Raw genomic sequence first — 18,045 nt, 5'->3', positions numbered from 1 at the left:
TTTACATGCACTAAATGCTTATAGATTTTTCATTCTTGAAAATGATACTTTTTAAATTATTTGTGTTTGAATAATTATTTTTTCATTAATCTTACCTGACATTTTTCTCTCTTCTTTCTGCTCTCACGTCATTTTCTGGAATTCTAATAAGCATACTGTGTCACCTAGAACTGTTCCCCATCTCTCTTAAATTGCTCACCAACTGTCTTTTTCCTCTGAATTGTAACAATTTCTTCAGCTCGGCTATAAAATCACAGCATCCAGTCTGCTGTTCACTCCCAATATTGCATTTTTAAAAGCATCCATCAACTGAGCTTTTCTCTGAAAGCAATCTTTTAATAACTATGAGATGTTCTCATTTTGTAGTGAACAACTAAAAACGGACCTTGGGCTGTCTAAAAGTTCTTCCCTAACAACTGGAAGCTTATTTCATAGGATTACATCTATTCTAACTTATCCAGTTCAATTCACTTATTTGAACCACTGCACCCTTTCATTTGATAATTTTTAAATTTGATTATTTTGATTTGGAAATGAGGAATTTGTGAGTATTTAGAATTAAAAATTAGGTGATTACCTAAGGTTTTTTAAATTTCTATTCAGGTGTTCAAAGTTCAAGCAACAGAAATGGGAAATTTGGGAATTATCACTTTCTTTGCCATTTTAGAATTGCAGGTGCCTATATAAAGACATTATAGGCTGACAGTGCTATCACAGGGTGCTGCGCTACCTTGCTAAAACCAGGAAGAGGGCTCCCTCTTTCTTCTGAGCTGCAGCCTTGTTTCCTACTTTAATCAGTGTATAGCTTGGACCACCTGAGTTAAAAGTGAACACTGAGGTCTGACTTTAAGCAATGGAACCAGAGGCTCCCTAAAAGAAGGAAGGAGTTTGCCCCTGAAGTCTAATCCCTCAGCTTAAGTTTCCAGTGGGATTTTGCAAAAAAGGTCCTTTCACTCATGTCCTTATTATATGGTAGGTCCATCTTCACTAGTCTGGTGTCATTCGTTTGTAAATGAAGAAATTCCTCACAAATGTTGGCATGTAAGTGGCATTCTTCCATTAATTCTGCTAGCATTCATGTAAGTTCCCCCCATTTTTATATTCCTTTGATTATTACAAAGGAATTTGAGGAAAGTGGTAAAATGTTTAAAATATATGTAGTCAAAGTTCCATTTAACCCAAAACTTCAAAATCAATCCAATCTTAAGAGTTGATGAAATATTCAAATTGCTGACTCTACCAGGACATTTTAAAATATAAACTATGGGTGATACCAAAAATCTAGAAATCATGTACACTTAACTTATAAAGATCATAAAACAAGGTGAAATTACAAAATGAAAACATCTAGACTATTAAGTGCTATTCTCAATTCCTGCCCATTAACCGTCTGTTTATTGCTTTTATAGGCAAGAGCATTACACAAAGAAGAAATTATTCTGAGCACAAGGTGGGGAAACTGTGAGGACAAACTGCTACTTTGGGACGTGTCAGAATTTGCTTTTAAGAGACTACCCTTTTAGGCATAACAAATCTCACTGAAACAATCTTCTCTAACAACACATGTATCCAGGATTCAGGATCTTGGCTATTCTTACAACACTACAACTATGAAAAAGTCACTTCTTGCTTCTACCTTAAAACAACTTGTGTGGGACAATTTATATAATCCCTTTCAGTTTCTGAAGGAATTTCTCTGCAATCATAGAATTTAAGAGCTTTCTTAGTAGTAGCCAGAAAAAAAGTATACAACAACTTACCAGTAGTTGGGAGCTCTATTTTATTGCAGTGGTCCTGATTGCAACAATATGTTGTAGTAACAGACCCAGTTTTTGAAGAGGGTGCACATACAAATGGTCTATCTCGAGGAATTAGGTCAATTTCAGCTATACACATACTATTATGTATAACTTTGTCTGTGGTCTCCGTGACAGAGACAAAGCAAAGCCCATCTGTCACACAGGTAAAATTATCTTTTGTACAGAGGTGGCAGAAACACTGTAGTGCTGGGGAGGGAAAAAAAACAAGATCCTATTAGGAAAATAAATCTCAAGATTAACAGCTTAAAATTATTTGACATTTACACTATTATTATATTCTCAATCTTTTTATTACATAATTTCAATGCACTATTCAAAAACAACCTTTTGCCCTTAGACCTTCCAAAGTCTGTTGAGAGCCACATACACATAGAAGCCCAAGGAAATAAAGTTTGGGTCCAGGCTTTTTCTAAAAATGTTTATGTTTAATCAAACATAAAAAATGTTAAGCAAAATTTCATAAAACATTGCCCTCTTATTTGAAACAAAGTGCATTAAAATTAAAAATTTAAAAATTTTGAATTTTAAATACCTATTCTTAGTCCCCAACTGCATTCATATATATCCCTCCTGGGGAGCAAATGTGTGAAATAACCAACACCAATGTGGGTTGGAAATGCCATTTCAGTGGATTTATGGTAATGGAATAATGGAAATAGATTCATATTGAGTCAGATACTCTTTATTCATCTTAGTGTAAACCCTGAGAAAGACATTTATCTTCCAGCTAAGATGGGGATACTCTCTCTCAGTAAAGTCAAGCAACAATTCAAATATGCTCCACCCTTAGAGGCAACCTCGTTACATAAATAACTGGAGAAACACTAATTCAATGTCCACTTACGTTTATTTAATCTTCACAGCTCAACTCCAGGAATGACCCCTTTAGGGAAGTCTAATTACCATCAACACCTTCCCATATACACAGACACCTACACACACTAAATCATGCTCTCTTAAGTGCTCCCCAAGATACACATTGCTTACCACAATTGCTATTTGTTTTTCTTCCCCATATGAAACTCTAAATTCCTTGAAGCCAGAGATCTGTTAATCATTTCTGTAACTCTATCATCTAGCACTATACATGTTACACAGCATCAAACAATGCTTGTTGAACAGAATGGGCGCTTACATCTCACCATGTTCTCACAAAGTTATAAGGCATAGATGTGTCCTTAAGTCCAATCAAACTTTCTTCATACTCATTGGCAAGGGAAAAGAAAAAGTCCAGATATGGGGAATGGCCATCTAAGATGAGACCAGGTATATACTGGCTAGGCAGATAGGCAGGCCAGGAGAATGCTAACTCCCTGAATGAATGACTAACTTACAGTATAGGAGTTAACTCAGCAGGCCCAAGCTGCTCAAACCCTGCACATTTCCAACAAAGCCCTATCTTCAGGACTAGCCTTGACTGGTTCCTGGGAGATGGGCTTCCTAGCCTCTGGAATATTCTCCCTGATAACAATGCTTCTGTTTGCCTGAGGCCTTCAGTACCAATTTGATCAGATAGTTTATGCTAACAATGTGATTTACAGTGAATACCTCTCTTTGATGTTGGAGTTGGAAGGGCAGTGAAATCTGAGTAGTTGAAGTCAAGTCACACAGACTACAAACCTACATGACAGACCCTCCAATAAAACCCCTGGTCATCGAAGCTCAGGTGAGCTGCCTTGGTTGGCAACATTTTACACACATTGTCCTGTGTTACTGTTGAGAGAATGAAGGCCATTTGTCTATTCTATCATCTACTCTACCATGATAGACACATGGAACCTGGACTGCACTCTAGATGCCTTTCCCCTTTGCTAATTTTAACCTATATCATTTCACTGTAACAAACCATAGCCATGATGATAATAACTTTTCTGAGTTCTGTGAGTCCTTCTACCAAGTCATAATGTCCAAGTTGGGACTCCCAACTGCCTTGCTAAACTCAAACTCATGAATGATAGGTTCTCCTCAAGCAGTTGTTTCTTGACTGCTGGTATAATTACCACACTTGTCTACTACCTTTACAGACAAGAGCAGTATTACTATAATCATTATAAAAAAAAAGTTCTTTTTCTTCATAGACACCTATTTGACTTAAGTCTTCCCAAGTCTGAAGGGAACTCAAGGCGGCTACAAGAGACACGATCATAACCTAAGTTAAGAGACAGTGACTTTCATGATAATGTTTGCTGGTGAGTATAAAGTCCCTGGATATAATTTTCTAAGGAGGGATTCTGAGCTGGGAATTCATGGTCCAGCTTCTGAAGTACATAAATCCCATTAACTATAAGACCAAATATCGTATATATTTGCATTTACAAGCAGAAAGTCTATAGCTTTCAACAGAATTCACAAAGGGATCTGTTATCCACAAACGATTAAAACCACCAATACTGTTATCATCTTCTCCCGACTCCTCCTTGCTCACAAGTAGCTGTTCAACCTAAGTGCCGCCCTCAACCAGTGCAAGCAGCTGAACTTAAGGTCGCTCGTGTGAATTTCCTGGGTCACCAAATAAAACACAGACACACACTTTACTTTTAAATCAAGCTTCAGGTCGGCTCCTCCACTCTCAGCCTCAAGTTCCCCAAATGGGAGAGTGAGGAAAGTCACGAGAGGCTGGCGAGAGAGACAGAGAGCATGTTCGGATGAGCTTTTATTGGAGGGACCTTCATTCTTAGAAAGTTCCATCCAAAAAAGGTCAGGAAGGGCAGGGTTACAAGGACAGGTGAGAGTAATTCGACCCATGGGACTGCAGAAAGACACGCCTATGTCTGAAGACACATTCTGCTACTTCAAGGATCGGGGCAATATCCAGGTCACTATGAAAGTCACCAACAGAGTCTCTCTGATTCCGGGAAGGAGAATGCCAGTCATTCAAGGAGGGCTTCCAACATATTCCTGCTTTTTTCCTTGAAAAAGCAGATGATGGGTCTCTTTTTTGAGTCCCTGAATCCTTGCTTTGAAGGCTCACCATCCTACCAAAGAGAATTAGTAACAAAGAGAACAATACAAGAATATACCATGGAAAATGTTTAAAAGTGTTTCCAGGGTTAGAGCTGTTTAATATTTGATCGGCGAAAGAAGTAGGATCCAAAAAATCTATCTTGCTTTTTTATATATTTTGAATATGATGATGGAGCTCCAAAAGATCCAAGCTGTTATTATTATTTTGCCAAATACCCAACAAATGGTTTCTAACCTTCTCCCAATCTCATTGGGAAGCCCTGTATTTGGCGGCAGTAACACATACATACTTACAGCTAGCGTGACATTTAAGTCTTTCCTTGAATTTCAAAGCTGAAAGTTCATTACCAATATTTATGACAGTAGCCTCTAAGGCACTTAGCTTAGTCTCAATACTTTCATCAATATTTATTTATATATTATATTTATTTATCAGTATTCTGAGCCAAATTATTAAGAAAATTTGCATGTTGAATATTTTGGGATATGGCCACCAAAGCTGTGACCGTTGAAGCAAAAAAAGAAACCAAGGCAACAACTCCCACTATTATGAGTCCAAGAGCACGTTTAGGTCTCACTAGCTGTTGTAAGACTTGAAAACTAGCATCAGCTTACCATGCCTCTGAAATATTACCTGGCAATAAGACCAAAGAGGGCTGATGGAATATCAGCATTCCCTTTTCCCTATTATATCTGGTGATATAGTTAGTTAAATTACATTTACTACATGTTACAAGATATCTATCATCTTTCCATTCAACTTTTATATTTCCAGTAATTAAAACGTAAGGAGATTGAACACAGGCTCTAAGCCATAGCAAGAACCTTCCTTATAGTTCTTGCCTACAAAATCTGGTAAAGGTCTGTTAGTAAAATGTAAGAATCCTGAGGCAGCAATTAAGCGCCAAATATCTTTCTGAATGCCACCTTCAATGAAGGTCAAGATGTTGCTAACAAATCCTCCAGGAGTCATTATGGCAGTACTTTTGCACAACTGCCTTTTTTCAATTTTAGGAGACCAGTCCAAAATATACCCACTATTTCTAGACACCTTATGTTTTACTGGAAAAGTATTTATACAATCCATCCACTTAGGAAAGGTGCCGATTTCTATCGCAGAATGGTTAGGAGGAATGAGGTATTCATGGACGTTCTGCTGAGATGACTGGTTTGTTATGAGAAAGTCCCATTTTAATAACTGATCTGATAAAAGGTTTTACATCTCCATTACCAGTACGATTAGTTGGTCTAGGTCTCCCAATTGCTGTCTTTTCCTCAAATGATACTTTTAGACAGCCAGCATGTTTATTGTGGGACCAACACAAAAGTAATTGGGCACTATAGCCAGAATAATTAAATCTAGTCACATGATTGGGAGTAATATAAATGTCTGTAAATCCTCCCATGAGTCATTAGTAAATACCGGGATGGATTCTCCAGTCCACAATGCTGGGTGTACTAGAGGTAGATCTGGAAAATATGTTCAATAATTCTCTCCCTGATTCCCTTTTACTTGACAGCTCAATAAAGCTATTACTGCAGCAAGCATCATTGTTGGAATTTTAACTTTCCCTTGCTGTTGAATCATTCGTGTAGCCCACAGCATCAATTTCTTCAGGTCCTTCCACGAGATTAGCTTCCTCATTCGGTTTCTCAGGGTCATCACTCTTCTTCTCTTCTTTTGAGGTTTCTTCTTTTTGAGGGAAGTCTTCTCTGGGTGGATCTTCAGTCCTTTGAATCTTGGTTCTAAGTCCTCTATGCCTGGCAGCACGTTCAGGTACCCAAATAGGATGAAAAGCACCTTCTGGAAAAATACAAGCATGACCTCTGCCCTACATAATCACTGGATCTGGTCCTTTCCATTGACCAGTCTGTAAGTCCTTCCACCAAACTCGGCCTAAAGGGCCTGTTGCTATGGAAGACATGTGTTGCTAGCTGCAGTGTGATCTGAGTCACAATTTAGAAAATTTAAAAGAAACAGAACATGATTGAGGTTATTTTGGGGAGTCATAATCCTATCTCCCCCTTTTAGTTTTTGTAATTGTAGATAAATGAGCTCATTCTACAACGGCTTGAACTTGAAGATTATAAGGAATACCTGTTTTATGATTAATCTGAAACTCTTGGCAAAATTGTTGAAAAGAAGCTTACATAAGCTGATGCAGTATCAGTTTTAATCTGTAAAGGACATCCTAATGCTGAAAAAGCAGCTAAACAATAAGAAATAACATGTTGAATATTTTCTTTTGTACGGGCTGAAGCAAAGATAAATGTAGAATAAGTATCTACAATTACATGAACATAGCATTGTTTACCAAATTGAGGAATGTGAGTTACATCCATTTGTCATAACTGATTGGTTTTAATCCACGGGGATTTAAAGATGAAGCGTATAAAATATACTGGAGGCTGTGATGTACAATTTGATGAGCTTGTTCTCTGGTAAATTTTTTACGTAAGCTAGAAGCATTTTGACAATGTAAAGAATGCAAAGATTGTGCCCAGTCATATAAAGACATTTGCTGACAAACAGCAACTAAGTTATCAATATTATCATTACCTGATGTTAGAGGCCCTGGAATATTAGTGAGGGCCCATATGTGGCCTATAAAAACATGGGTGCTTTCGCATTTGCATTGTCCTCTGTAGGATATGAAACAAATTGAGTAACTCTTATGATGATGTATATACAATAATTGAAGTTTCAATATTTTCCAACTGCATATAAGCTGTCAGAATAAATATTAATGGGCTCATTTGTAAAATAACTTAAAGCACAAATGAGAGCTTGTAGTTCTGCTCACTGGGCAGAAGCACATGAGGTTTGTATTACTTCTGATGAACATGACTATAAAAACCTGCTTTACCTGAACTTGAGCATCAGTGAATACTGTCAGTGCACCATTTATTGGTTAAGCACATACAATCCTTGGAAAAATAAATGACATTATTAATGCAAATTGAATAATTTTATCATGAGGATAATGACTCTCTATCTGACCAGGAAAATCAGCAAAAGCTACTTGCCATAAATTAGAAGTTTGAAAGAGCCAATCATTCTGTTAAGCAGAAAGTGGAATGATTATAACATTAGGTTCTGATCCAACTAGTTGCAAAACTCCTGTTCTGCCCTTTATCACTAATTGAGCAATAAAATCATGAAAAGGAGTTAATGAGTTTTGAGGAGAGTGGGCTAAATGAATCCACTCAATAATTCCCAATGTTTGCTGTATCACCCCTGTAGGAGCATCAACAGTTGGAAATATCAATAAACATATAGGCTCTTGTGGATTAATTCTAGTAAGTTGAACATTTTTAATAGCAATTTCAACTTCCCTTAAAGCCGCTCTCACCTCTGCTATGAGCTGATGAGAAGTTGGAGAAGGATCTCCCTATAATATCTAGAATAAAGGATTTAAATCTGAAGTAGTTAGCTTTAAAGATGGCCCCAGCCAATTAATAGCTCCTAATAATTTTTGAAAATCATTAAGGGTGTGTAACTCCTTGACTCTTATTTGTAAGTTTTGAGGACAGATTGTATGTCCTTCAATTACATGACCTAAATATTGAAAAGGAGATATCTGTTACACCTTCTGAGGCGCAATGCACAAACCCATTGCTGTGAGTAAAGTCTCTAATTGGGCAAAAGTTTTTTAAAGTACATCTGAATTAGCATGAGCTAAAAGTATGTCATCCATAAAATGAATAATATATACATCAGGGAATTTTTTCCTCACAGGTGCGATGATAGCCTGTGCCGCAAAATTTTGACACAGGGTAGGACTGTTACACATTCCCTGAGGCAACACTTTCCAGCAATACCTTTTGACTGGTTCTTTAAAATTAATTGCCGGGACAATCAAGGCAAACTTTTTACAGTCATCTGGGTGCAAAGCTATAGAGAAAAAAACAATCTTTTAGATCTACTACTATCAAATTATAATTTAAAGAGTTAGGGGCTGGGGATGTGGCTCAAGCGGTAGCACGCTCGCCTGGCATGCGTGCGGCCCGGGTTCGATCCTCAGCACCACATACAAAGATATTGTATTCGCCAAAAACTAAAAATAAATAATAAATATTAAAATAATAATAATAATTTAAAGAGTTACCTGTTAGAGAAGGAAGCCCATATTGTAATGCTCCTATGGGCTCTATAACATGGTCAATAGCTCTAATAATCTCCAATTGCCAGATTTTTTCTTAATTACAAAGATGGGTGTGTTCCAAGGGCTGACCATAGGCTCTAAATGACCAGCTTGAAGCTGTTCCTCATTTAACATACGGGCTATTTTAAGTTTTTTTCCCTGTTAGGGGCCACTGACTAACCAAGATTGGCTCTTCCGTGAGCCAATTGACTTTTTCTGTTGTCTTTTGGGTCAGGGAAAAGGTCAGGGCCCCTACCAAAAATTTTGGCTGGGTGCATTAATTAATCTGTAGAGGAGACTGGGTCATAAGTAGGTATTCGTCCTGTAAGTTTCTCTCAATTTCCCTAGGAGTAGACCCTTGATTAAGTTCTTTAAATGACCTGATAGAATTTGGAGTTTCTAATAATAATGCTAAACTGCTTAGGATATCTCTTCCCCATAAGTTTGAGGATGGATTGTATGTCCTTCAATTAGTGTGTCCAAAACATAAGGCTTAAAAATTCCAGTATTTCCAACTCCGTCTTCCTAGCGAAGATACTGGGCACTCTGGGCAGGCTGAGAAATCGGCCCTGCCTTCTAAATTGGCTGGCGTGGTAGGTAAAGGCCAGGTTTTAGGCCAAAATCAGTGAGATAAAACAGATTTATCTACTCCAGTATCTAAGATTCCTCGAAATTTTTTATGATTGATTTTAAGTTCCAGTAGGGGGCACTCCTGCTGGACTAATTGAGCCCAATATGCTCGATGCAGGGACCCAGAAGTTAAGGTTTTAAGTGGGCTGTCCACGGAACGACAGGGTAAAAGTACTAATTGTGTTAGCAGTCTTCAGTAGAGAGCCTAATAGCATATTCTGATTTTACAGTGATTGTTAGCTCATCTCTAAAATCTGGATCAACAACTCTTGGTATTACCTGGATTGTTCTTTAAAATTATTTCATCCCCAAATTAGGCCTACAGTACCTGGGGATAATGGCCCACAGACTCCAGTAGGAACTCGCTGTGGTCCCATTTCAGGTGCTAAATCTATTACCATGGCTGGTCGTAAAAGTACAGTCTGGGTGGAGCTGACCGGTAATAAGGATGATCTGCCCTGGTCAGTTGTGATGACATCAAAGCCTGAGACTCTAGCGCCTCCTCTGCCCTTTATTTGGTGGGCCTGGGGAAGGCCCCGACTTCTGGTTTTTGGCATCAAAGGAGGCAGAAGTGAAGGCAAAAATGGAGGTGGGCTGCCACCATATCAGTTCCATTCCCCCTTGCCACGTGGCATTTTGTTCTGTAATGCTGCTGGCATGAACTGGGAAATGCTTCTGTCCTGTTGTGCTGAGATTCACAGTCTTGCGCCCAATGTCTGGTCCTCCCACAATTAAAATACTACTGGCTAGAATGGCATCTCTGGGATTCAGGCTGAAGTACCTGCTTTAAAGCAGCAGTGAGCGTAAAACCTTGTAATTGTGTGGGGTCAACTTCCACAAAAAGGCAAATAAATTCTGAGACTGTCCCTTTTTTCTGATGAGGTCAGAGGATGTCCTGACAAACTTTATTGGCATTTTCAAATGCTAGCTGTTTAACTATGAATTGGGAAGCATGCGAATCCTCGATTGATCTGTTAGCTGCCTGGTACAGGCACGCTACAAAATCGAAGAATTGTTCTTTGAGCCCTGTTTATCTTATTGATCTTGGGAAGAAATTTTCAGCCAAGCTTTTGTGGCACACGCAGTAATCTGATCATGAATTGCTAAATCATAGTTTAACTGTCTCTCTGGGTCTGCAAGTTCTCCAGTTCCGTTAACATTTGTAAGGGAGCTTCAAGATTTCATCTCCTGTTTCTCTCAGCCCGATAGGTACAAAATCGGTCCAGTGGGACTGCTAGAAGAGGTAGTCACCCCCAGAGAGACAAGCCTTTGCCATTGAGATCCAGTCATTTGGGGGTAAAGGCTCTTGACACAACGAACTGACCAGACTTTAAACAAATGGCAAGTTACGGCCATAGGTACCCCAAGTGTTTTTTGAGTTCTTTTAGAGTTTTAAAGGGAACTACAGCATGCACACAAACACACTGGTTTTTCTGCTCATGAATCTGGAAAAAGCTGAAAACCTGTAATGTTTTCCTCCACTTTCTGTACTCTTCTAAGGCCACATTATAACGGCATAAACATGGCAACTGCCAGTTCAGAGAAATGACTGAACCTTATTCTCCCAGAGGAGAGTGGTCGAATTTGGATGGCGGGTGCTGGCCCAGCTAAACATAATCTAGCATAACCTTCCTCTATTTCTTCCTCATCTATGGATTGAGTGCCCTCAGACTGTGACTCTTTTTCATCTATTTACAGTCCATTTTGTTCCTCTCCATTTTGAATTTGCCTCACAGAAATCCAGTTGGGACTAGTCTCCTCTCTGAAACACACCCTTTGGCGCTCCTCTGAGCTGCTGAGTCTGCCTGGCTCAATGGAGACTGAGCTTTTGATTTTAGGTCTTGCCTCAAGGCAGCTTGTCTATGACTCCAAAGCTGCAGTTGTGAGTGAAAAGTGATTCCATCCTCAATCCCGGTAGGGAAAGAGAAAACCTTTTCAAAGCAGCCTCTTGCTCCAAACTCCTAACTGCCTTTGAAGTCCTTTTAATAGGTCCTCGGGGGACCACTGGTCTTGATCTAGGTCATCAAAAAGACACACATTTCTAACGCAGTGCAGACCCTCTGAACACTCTCTATTATAGTTCTAGACAGCTTGGCAGAGAGACATCCTTTATATAGTTTCCTATCTAGTTTCTCCCAAGTTCATAAACCCAGTAAATCTTGCTGACAAAGCCATGGGCACACCATGCTAACCATTTTTAGGAAATGGGCTAGCTAGATCCTTTTCACTTGTTTTCCTCTCTGGGTGATTATCGTCTCCAGAATTGTTAAATACAATTCTTTAATTGAAGACATGGAACTGCCCATGATAATTCTTTAACGTTCCTGGCTCTAAAACTTTCTGCTTCCTCCGTTACCCTTCAAAAAATTCACTGCCCACTAAATGTCTATAGCGCACTCTCAATCAACCTGGAAATTCACCTATGAGCGGTCCCTATTCGGCTGTCACCTGCCACCCTGAGCCAGCATGGACAGCTGAACTTAAAGTCGCTTGTGTGAATTTCCTGGGACACCAAATAAAACACAGACACACTTTAAGTCAAGCCTCAAGATGGCTCCTCTGCTCTCGGCCTCAAGCTCCCCAAATGGGAGAGTGAGGAAAGTCACGAGAGGCTGGCAAGAGAGAGAGAGCACGTTCGGAAGTGAGCTTTTATTGGGTGGACCTTCATTCTTAGAAAGTTCCATCCAAAAAAGGTCAGGAGGGGCAGGGTTACAAGGACAGGTGAGAGTAATTCGACCCATGGGGCTGCAGAAAGGCACGCCTATGTCTGAAAACACATTCTGCTACTTCAAGGATCGGGGCAATATCCAGGTCCCTATGAAAGTAACCGACAGAGCTCTCCAATCCCGGGAAGGAGAATGCCAGTCATTCAGCGAGGGCTTCCCACGCCTATGCAGTCTAATTATTACCTTTACTGGTTACTCTACCAAAAGCTTAGTACAAAAAATTAATAACTCACAGCTGTAGTCCTCAAAGAGTTCCAATGACTACTGAAGGACAAAATTATAATACAATGTGGTAACTGCTACATCTAAAACATGGTCATGAATATGCCTCTAGTATTCAAAGACCACCATGGCTGCCCTTGTGTAAAAAAGAGCTAAATAAATACTTTGTCTAACAATCAAAACTTACTAGGGTAAAACTCTTAACTATTACATGATCACTAGTTCTTGACCTTGATCTTTACAAGTACTCTCTCAACAAAGTTTAAACCCCTCTCTTCTGTCTCTCATCCTTAAGATTCTATTCAAACAAGATCTTCTCCAAATATGCTCTATACCTCTTGCCTTCAGATAACTGGTAGATCCTTTCAATATGTTCCCACATTCCTCTGCATACCTTGAAGATGAGTGCAAATCAATCTATTTATAGTTTGCTGTTAAAGTGCCTTTCATTACCTTAAGAAGGGCCATATTTTGTTGTTATTCATGTCTTTCAATTCTGGATCCCTAGGTAAGGATCAGAAAAATATTTGCTAAAACAATGTTTCGGATTCAAGAGGTCACAAACATAATGGGAAAAGGAGTTTAAGAGTTGTGTGCACATTTAAAAAAATATTTTCATGTCAAAGATAATCTAAAAATAATAATAAACATTCTGGATGTTCTGGATCATAAATAGCCACTGGCTAAACAAGCACTGTCACTAAACTTTTACCGTTGCTTCTGTAGCTGTATGAAGATCTCATTTGGGTCAAATGTCTTTGTGACAAACTTTACACAGAGAAAAATTTCACAATGATTGTAACAATAAAAAAATACAGGGAATTTGAATCATAGAAGCATCTGGCAATATAGGCACGGCATAACCAAAATCCAAAAGCCTAACAGCCAATACTATGTATGCACTATAATATATAGAAATCTTACATGATTCTTAACTTTGTAGTTCAATCCGCAAAAGTTCATTAGTAGTGAAAGTGATTCTAAGTATAGGATGACATTTCTCTATTGTCATTTCTGGCAATAATTAATTGGTTTAGAAAACCATTTAACGAAGATTTCAATAATATAATATTGTTAACCTTATATACCAGTGAACAAAACAGCTGAGATCTCATTAAAACTGCTATTTTAAGGAATGTTTGCTGGCAAGTGTTTTGGTTAGGTATCAAATCTCATTATTCTGAACTTATCAACAAAGCCCTGAAGTCATTAGTATCATCTTACACAACATTACTGATGAGAATAGGCACTTGCAGCTTTTATTATCACTGAAGTTAAAATACTGAAACAGATTTAAAGTGGAATCAGACCCAAGGCTATTCATTTTCTACTGTGAAACCTAAACATCATCTGTCAATTAACCTGAGTTTTTTTATAGTTGTCTTTGTATTTAATTTGCAGATTTGATTTACAGTGGCAAATGAGACAGAAACATAAGGGGTTGTATCTAGTTTCATGTCTATACAATTTACATAACATCATGAAAAATACATTCAGTACTTTTTCTTTCAAAGAAATCATTATATTATGGTAAACATGAAAAAGTGCACTGAAAAAAGTGCTTCTCTTAACTACTCTTTCAATAAGAACAGGTCACTAGACAAACATAAACATCATACAACACAAATTTATCTCTTCAGGGAATTTTAAAATTCTGTTTTGCCACTCTCAATTAAATACAAAATTATTGTTATGTGACATGGCAAAACAGTTTAGAGAAAAATTAAAAAAGGAATTTAAAGATTTCCATGAACACATGAACTTTAATACCCATTTCTTAAAAATTCAAATTAATTTTACTAAAAGATCTTGACCCCTGGCTACACCTCAATCTTTCATTATTAAACTAGGTTTTTGTTTTAATTTTTAAATGCATGCATAGAGCAATATTTCATCTAAAAGAAATGTAAAATGATGTCTCCTTCCCACCATACCCAGAGCCAAAGTTCATTTTCCCACTGTGCAACACCATCACCAATTTGACTTTTTCATTATTTCAGCAATTATTCATTGAGCATCTCTAAGTGCCAGGAACTACATGAGCTAATATGGGGTGTAGGGATGGACAACAAAGTTATCTGCACCTTAGTAGTTCATTGGGGTGGATGAGTAAAGCACTAAATAGATCATTAAAACTCAGAGTACAAAGGAAAATAAAGTACTTCAATTCTGCTGAGGTAGAAAATGTATCAAGAAAAGCAGCATAGGGCATTCAAGCTGGAACTTGGAGAATATGTACAATCTGCTAGGTGGATACTTATAAGCAAGAAATTCTGACTGGGTTGTTTTTGTTTGTTTTGAGGGTGGCTTTGTTTTGGGTTTTTTATTTGTTTTCTCTCAGTGGCAGGATTTCATCCTTAATGGTTAGAATCCAAGTAAGTTCACCAAGTTTAAATAACTATCCAAGATGTTAAACATAATGGTTTCATTTAATCAGCAAAATGAACATACCTTCATAACCTAGTTCATCATCTTATTGAGATCACCAAACGAGATACTATACATTAACACACTTTGAAACTAATATCAATTATTATGTAAATACACAGAATTACCATATGATAAAAACCCATCAACAATAAAATACTTCTTCAAAAAAGTGGTACCTAAAATTCCACTGCAGAATCCTAGATTGACAGAATCACATGAAACCTTGAAGATCACAACTAGTTGTAATTCAATTTTGTTGTATTACGAATGAGGAAAACAAAACTTGACTTCCAAAATGATCTATGATATTCTATGCAGATTACAGGTGGATGTGAATTCCCAGTGGATTATCATCATGAACATGAATGAAATACGTGTGAATACTTTCTGTCCTGATATCCCTATACTAAGTAACTCTAAATTTTAAAGGCTCCCTGGTAGATCAAGGACAGTTTTCTCCTTAGACCCCTAGAATTCAATTCCTTACCTCATACCTTTACACTATACTGCCCAACTTTGCTTCTATACTCCAATTTCTACCAGTAGACATGGCTTTCTTAATTCTGAGATGCACATTTCCTCATACTTCAGCATTTTTGAAATCTGGATACACCTCATAATAAAGATCAAAGGGAAACTCCAGTTTCCTCAACAGACAGGCAAGACAGAAGGAGCTGTAGCAACCTATCCATGTGCAAATTTGGCTATGCACAGAAGGTGTTATTCATTTAACCATCACTTTATAATTAAGTCTGTATAGGTAGCTCTTCTGCAACTAAAATTCAAGTTAAGTTAAAGTCTCAAGACTTAACTTAAGACCTTATTAAAAGGTCTGCACTCATACATTGCTGATGGGACTGCAAACTGATACAACCAATCTAGAAAACAGTATGGATATTCCTTAGAAAACTTGGAATGGAACCACCATTTGACCCAGCTATCCTACCCCTTGGTATATACCCAAAGGACTTAAAAACAGCATTTTATAGCAGCACAATTCACAATTGCTAACCTGTGGAATCAAAGTAGATTCCCTTCAATAGATGAATGGATAAAGAAATACAATGGAATATTACTCAGCATTAAAAGAATAAAATTATGGCATTTGCAGGTAAATGGATGGAGCTGGAGAACATCATGCTAAGTGAAATAAGCAAATACCAAAAAAACAGGGGCCAAATGTTTCTCTGGTAAGTGGATGCTAATCTATAATTGGGGGGTGGAGGGCATCAGATGAATGAAGGAACTTTGGATGGGTCAAGGGGGGGGGGAAAGGGGTAGGAAAGATGGTGAAATGAGACAGCCATCGTTACCCTAGGTATATGTATGATGGCACGAATGGTATGACTGTACTTCATGTACAATCAGAGAAGTAAAAAATTCTGCTCTATTTGTGTACAATGAATAGAAATGCTTTCTTACTGTCATGTATAACTGATTGGAATAAAAAAGGTCTGCATAAAGATTTCACAACATTCAGTACTAAAAGCTTTTATGTTCAGAGAAAAGCATCAGTCCCTTGCCAGGAAATCCAAATACCAGCAATGAAATTTCCAAATATTGCAGAATAAATCAGAGTTTTCAAAGTCTGTAGATGTTGGTGTGATGTGAAGGACTACCAGAAACCAAACACCTAGCATGTTAAATAAATTATCACCTAGCATGTGATAATTATATAAAGAAACAGCAGGACCATTATTAGGGTTATCTTTATTGTATTATTAAAATAAATCAGAGTGATAAATCCCAAGTTGAAAAGGATGACCATAGTTATCTCATTTCAAAATGTGTGGAGGTGACACAAGGAAGCATTATTACTTCTATACCTTCAGGACTACCAAGGATTGATTCACAAGCCCACCTGTCAAGAGAAGTGAAGAGACAGAGAGATTTGTATAGTACATGAAGCAGACATTTCTATCACCCTTGCCAAAGAAATAAAAAATGTGCATCAAAAACCTTGTCTTCCCACGCCTAAAGTGAAAGTGTCTACCCAATCTACCCTCTTTTTATGAAAACACTTTCCTTTTTCAACTCTTGCTAATTGCCCTCTCTATCCTTCCATCACTTATTCTCCCCAATCCAAAACTCTTCTGAAATATCTCTCTGAAATTCTCTGAGGATAACCTTCTGGCTGAATTCAATGTTCTTTTCTAAATAATGTCCTAGGATATGAAACACAGTGACACCCTTCCTTTATTAGTTGACATGACATTACACTTCCTGAATTTATTGTGCTCTCAGCCCTTTACTACATCTCAAATCTACATCTTTGAACTTCCTGGCCTTTCACCTGTGCTCCAAATTCATATATAACTGCCTCCAGAAAATCCTCTGCTAGGCTTACCTTTTAATGAAAAGCCAAAATATTCAAAACCAAATGCAGCATTACTCCACCAATACCATGATTAACAAAACAAAACAAAACCGTAGGCTCCTTCTTGCTGATAGCTCAGCAGCTAAAAAGGAATACAGGGATGAAGATTTCTCTGATCAAAGATAGCAATCCAATATTTCCACCATTCTGACTATGCAGGTGATAATCTCTGAATCCCTTGCCCTGACCACTAGTGCATAATCATACTTTACTTTGCAGTGAGTGCATTCCCACATATTACAAATATGCACCAACAGACACATGAAAGACCTAAACAAGTCCTTTATTCAGTTCACTGAGCTACAGTTAAAAGCAGACTGCACCACTGTTGGCAAAGGTGAAAAGAAAAGTCAGAAGGTATAACAAATCTTTTCAGGTACTAACTTTAATCTCTTCTATCATCTAACCTATTATTCTGTGCCATTCTCCTGCACCCCTCTCTCAAGGAAACCTTTCCTCTTTCTTGGCTCTCTTCCATCAGCTAAAGAATCGTGTAGATTCTTTTTTTTTTTTTTTTTATTGGTTGTTCAAAACATTACAAAGCTCATGACATATCATCTTCCATAATTTGATTCTTTTTTCAATATGCTGCTTATCTGTGTAGACAATGCTAAAATCCTGACTACCTACTCTCTCAAGCATTCATTGATTCTTCTCAACTCAACCCCCTTGGGGTTACCCTGCAGCAGTAATGTCAAAGTGAGCTTGTCAAAACAAAGAGCAATCTAATC

General features: G+C 37.8%; 1 protein-coding gene across 2 annotated transcripts in view; it reads right to left on the bottom strand.

Annotated features, from left to right (window-relative positions):
- Positions 1-18,045, bottom strand: part of Tgfbr1 (transforming growth factor beta receptor 1) — a 57,693-nt gene that overhangs the window by 24,453 nt on the left and 15,195 nt on the right. For both annotated transcript variants that reach the window (XM_077797066.1, XM_077797067.1), the window contains exon 2: positions 1,761-2,006. In XM_077797066.1, the coding sequence (XP_077653192.1) occupies positions 1,761-2,006 (246 nt within the window). The remainder of the gene's footprint in view (positions 1-1,760; positions 2,007-18,045) is intronic.

Source organism: Urocitellus parryii, chromosome 4 (assembly GCF_045843805.1).
Source record: "Urocitellus parryii isolate mUroPar1 chromosome 4, mUroPar1.hap1, whole genome shotgun sequence".
In the NCBI taxonomy this organism is placed as follows: Eukaryota; Metazoa; Chordata; class Mammalia; order Rodentia; family Sciuridae; genus Urocitellus; species Urocitellus parryii.
Note: the sequence above shows the minus strand (reverse complement) of the source record. Positions and strands in the feature narration are given on the sequence as shown.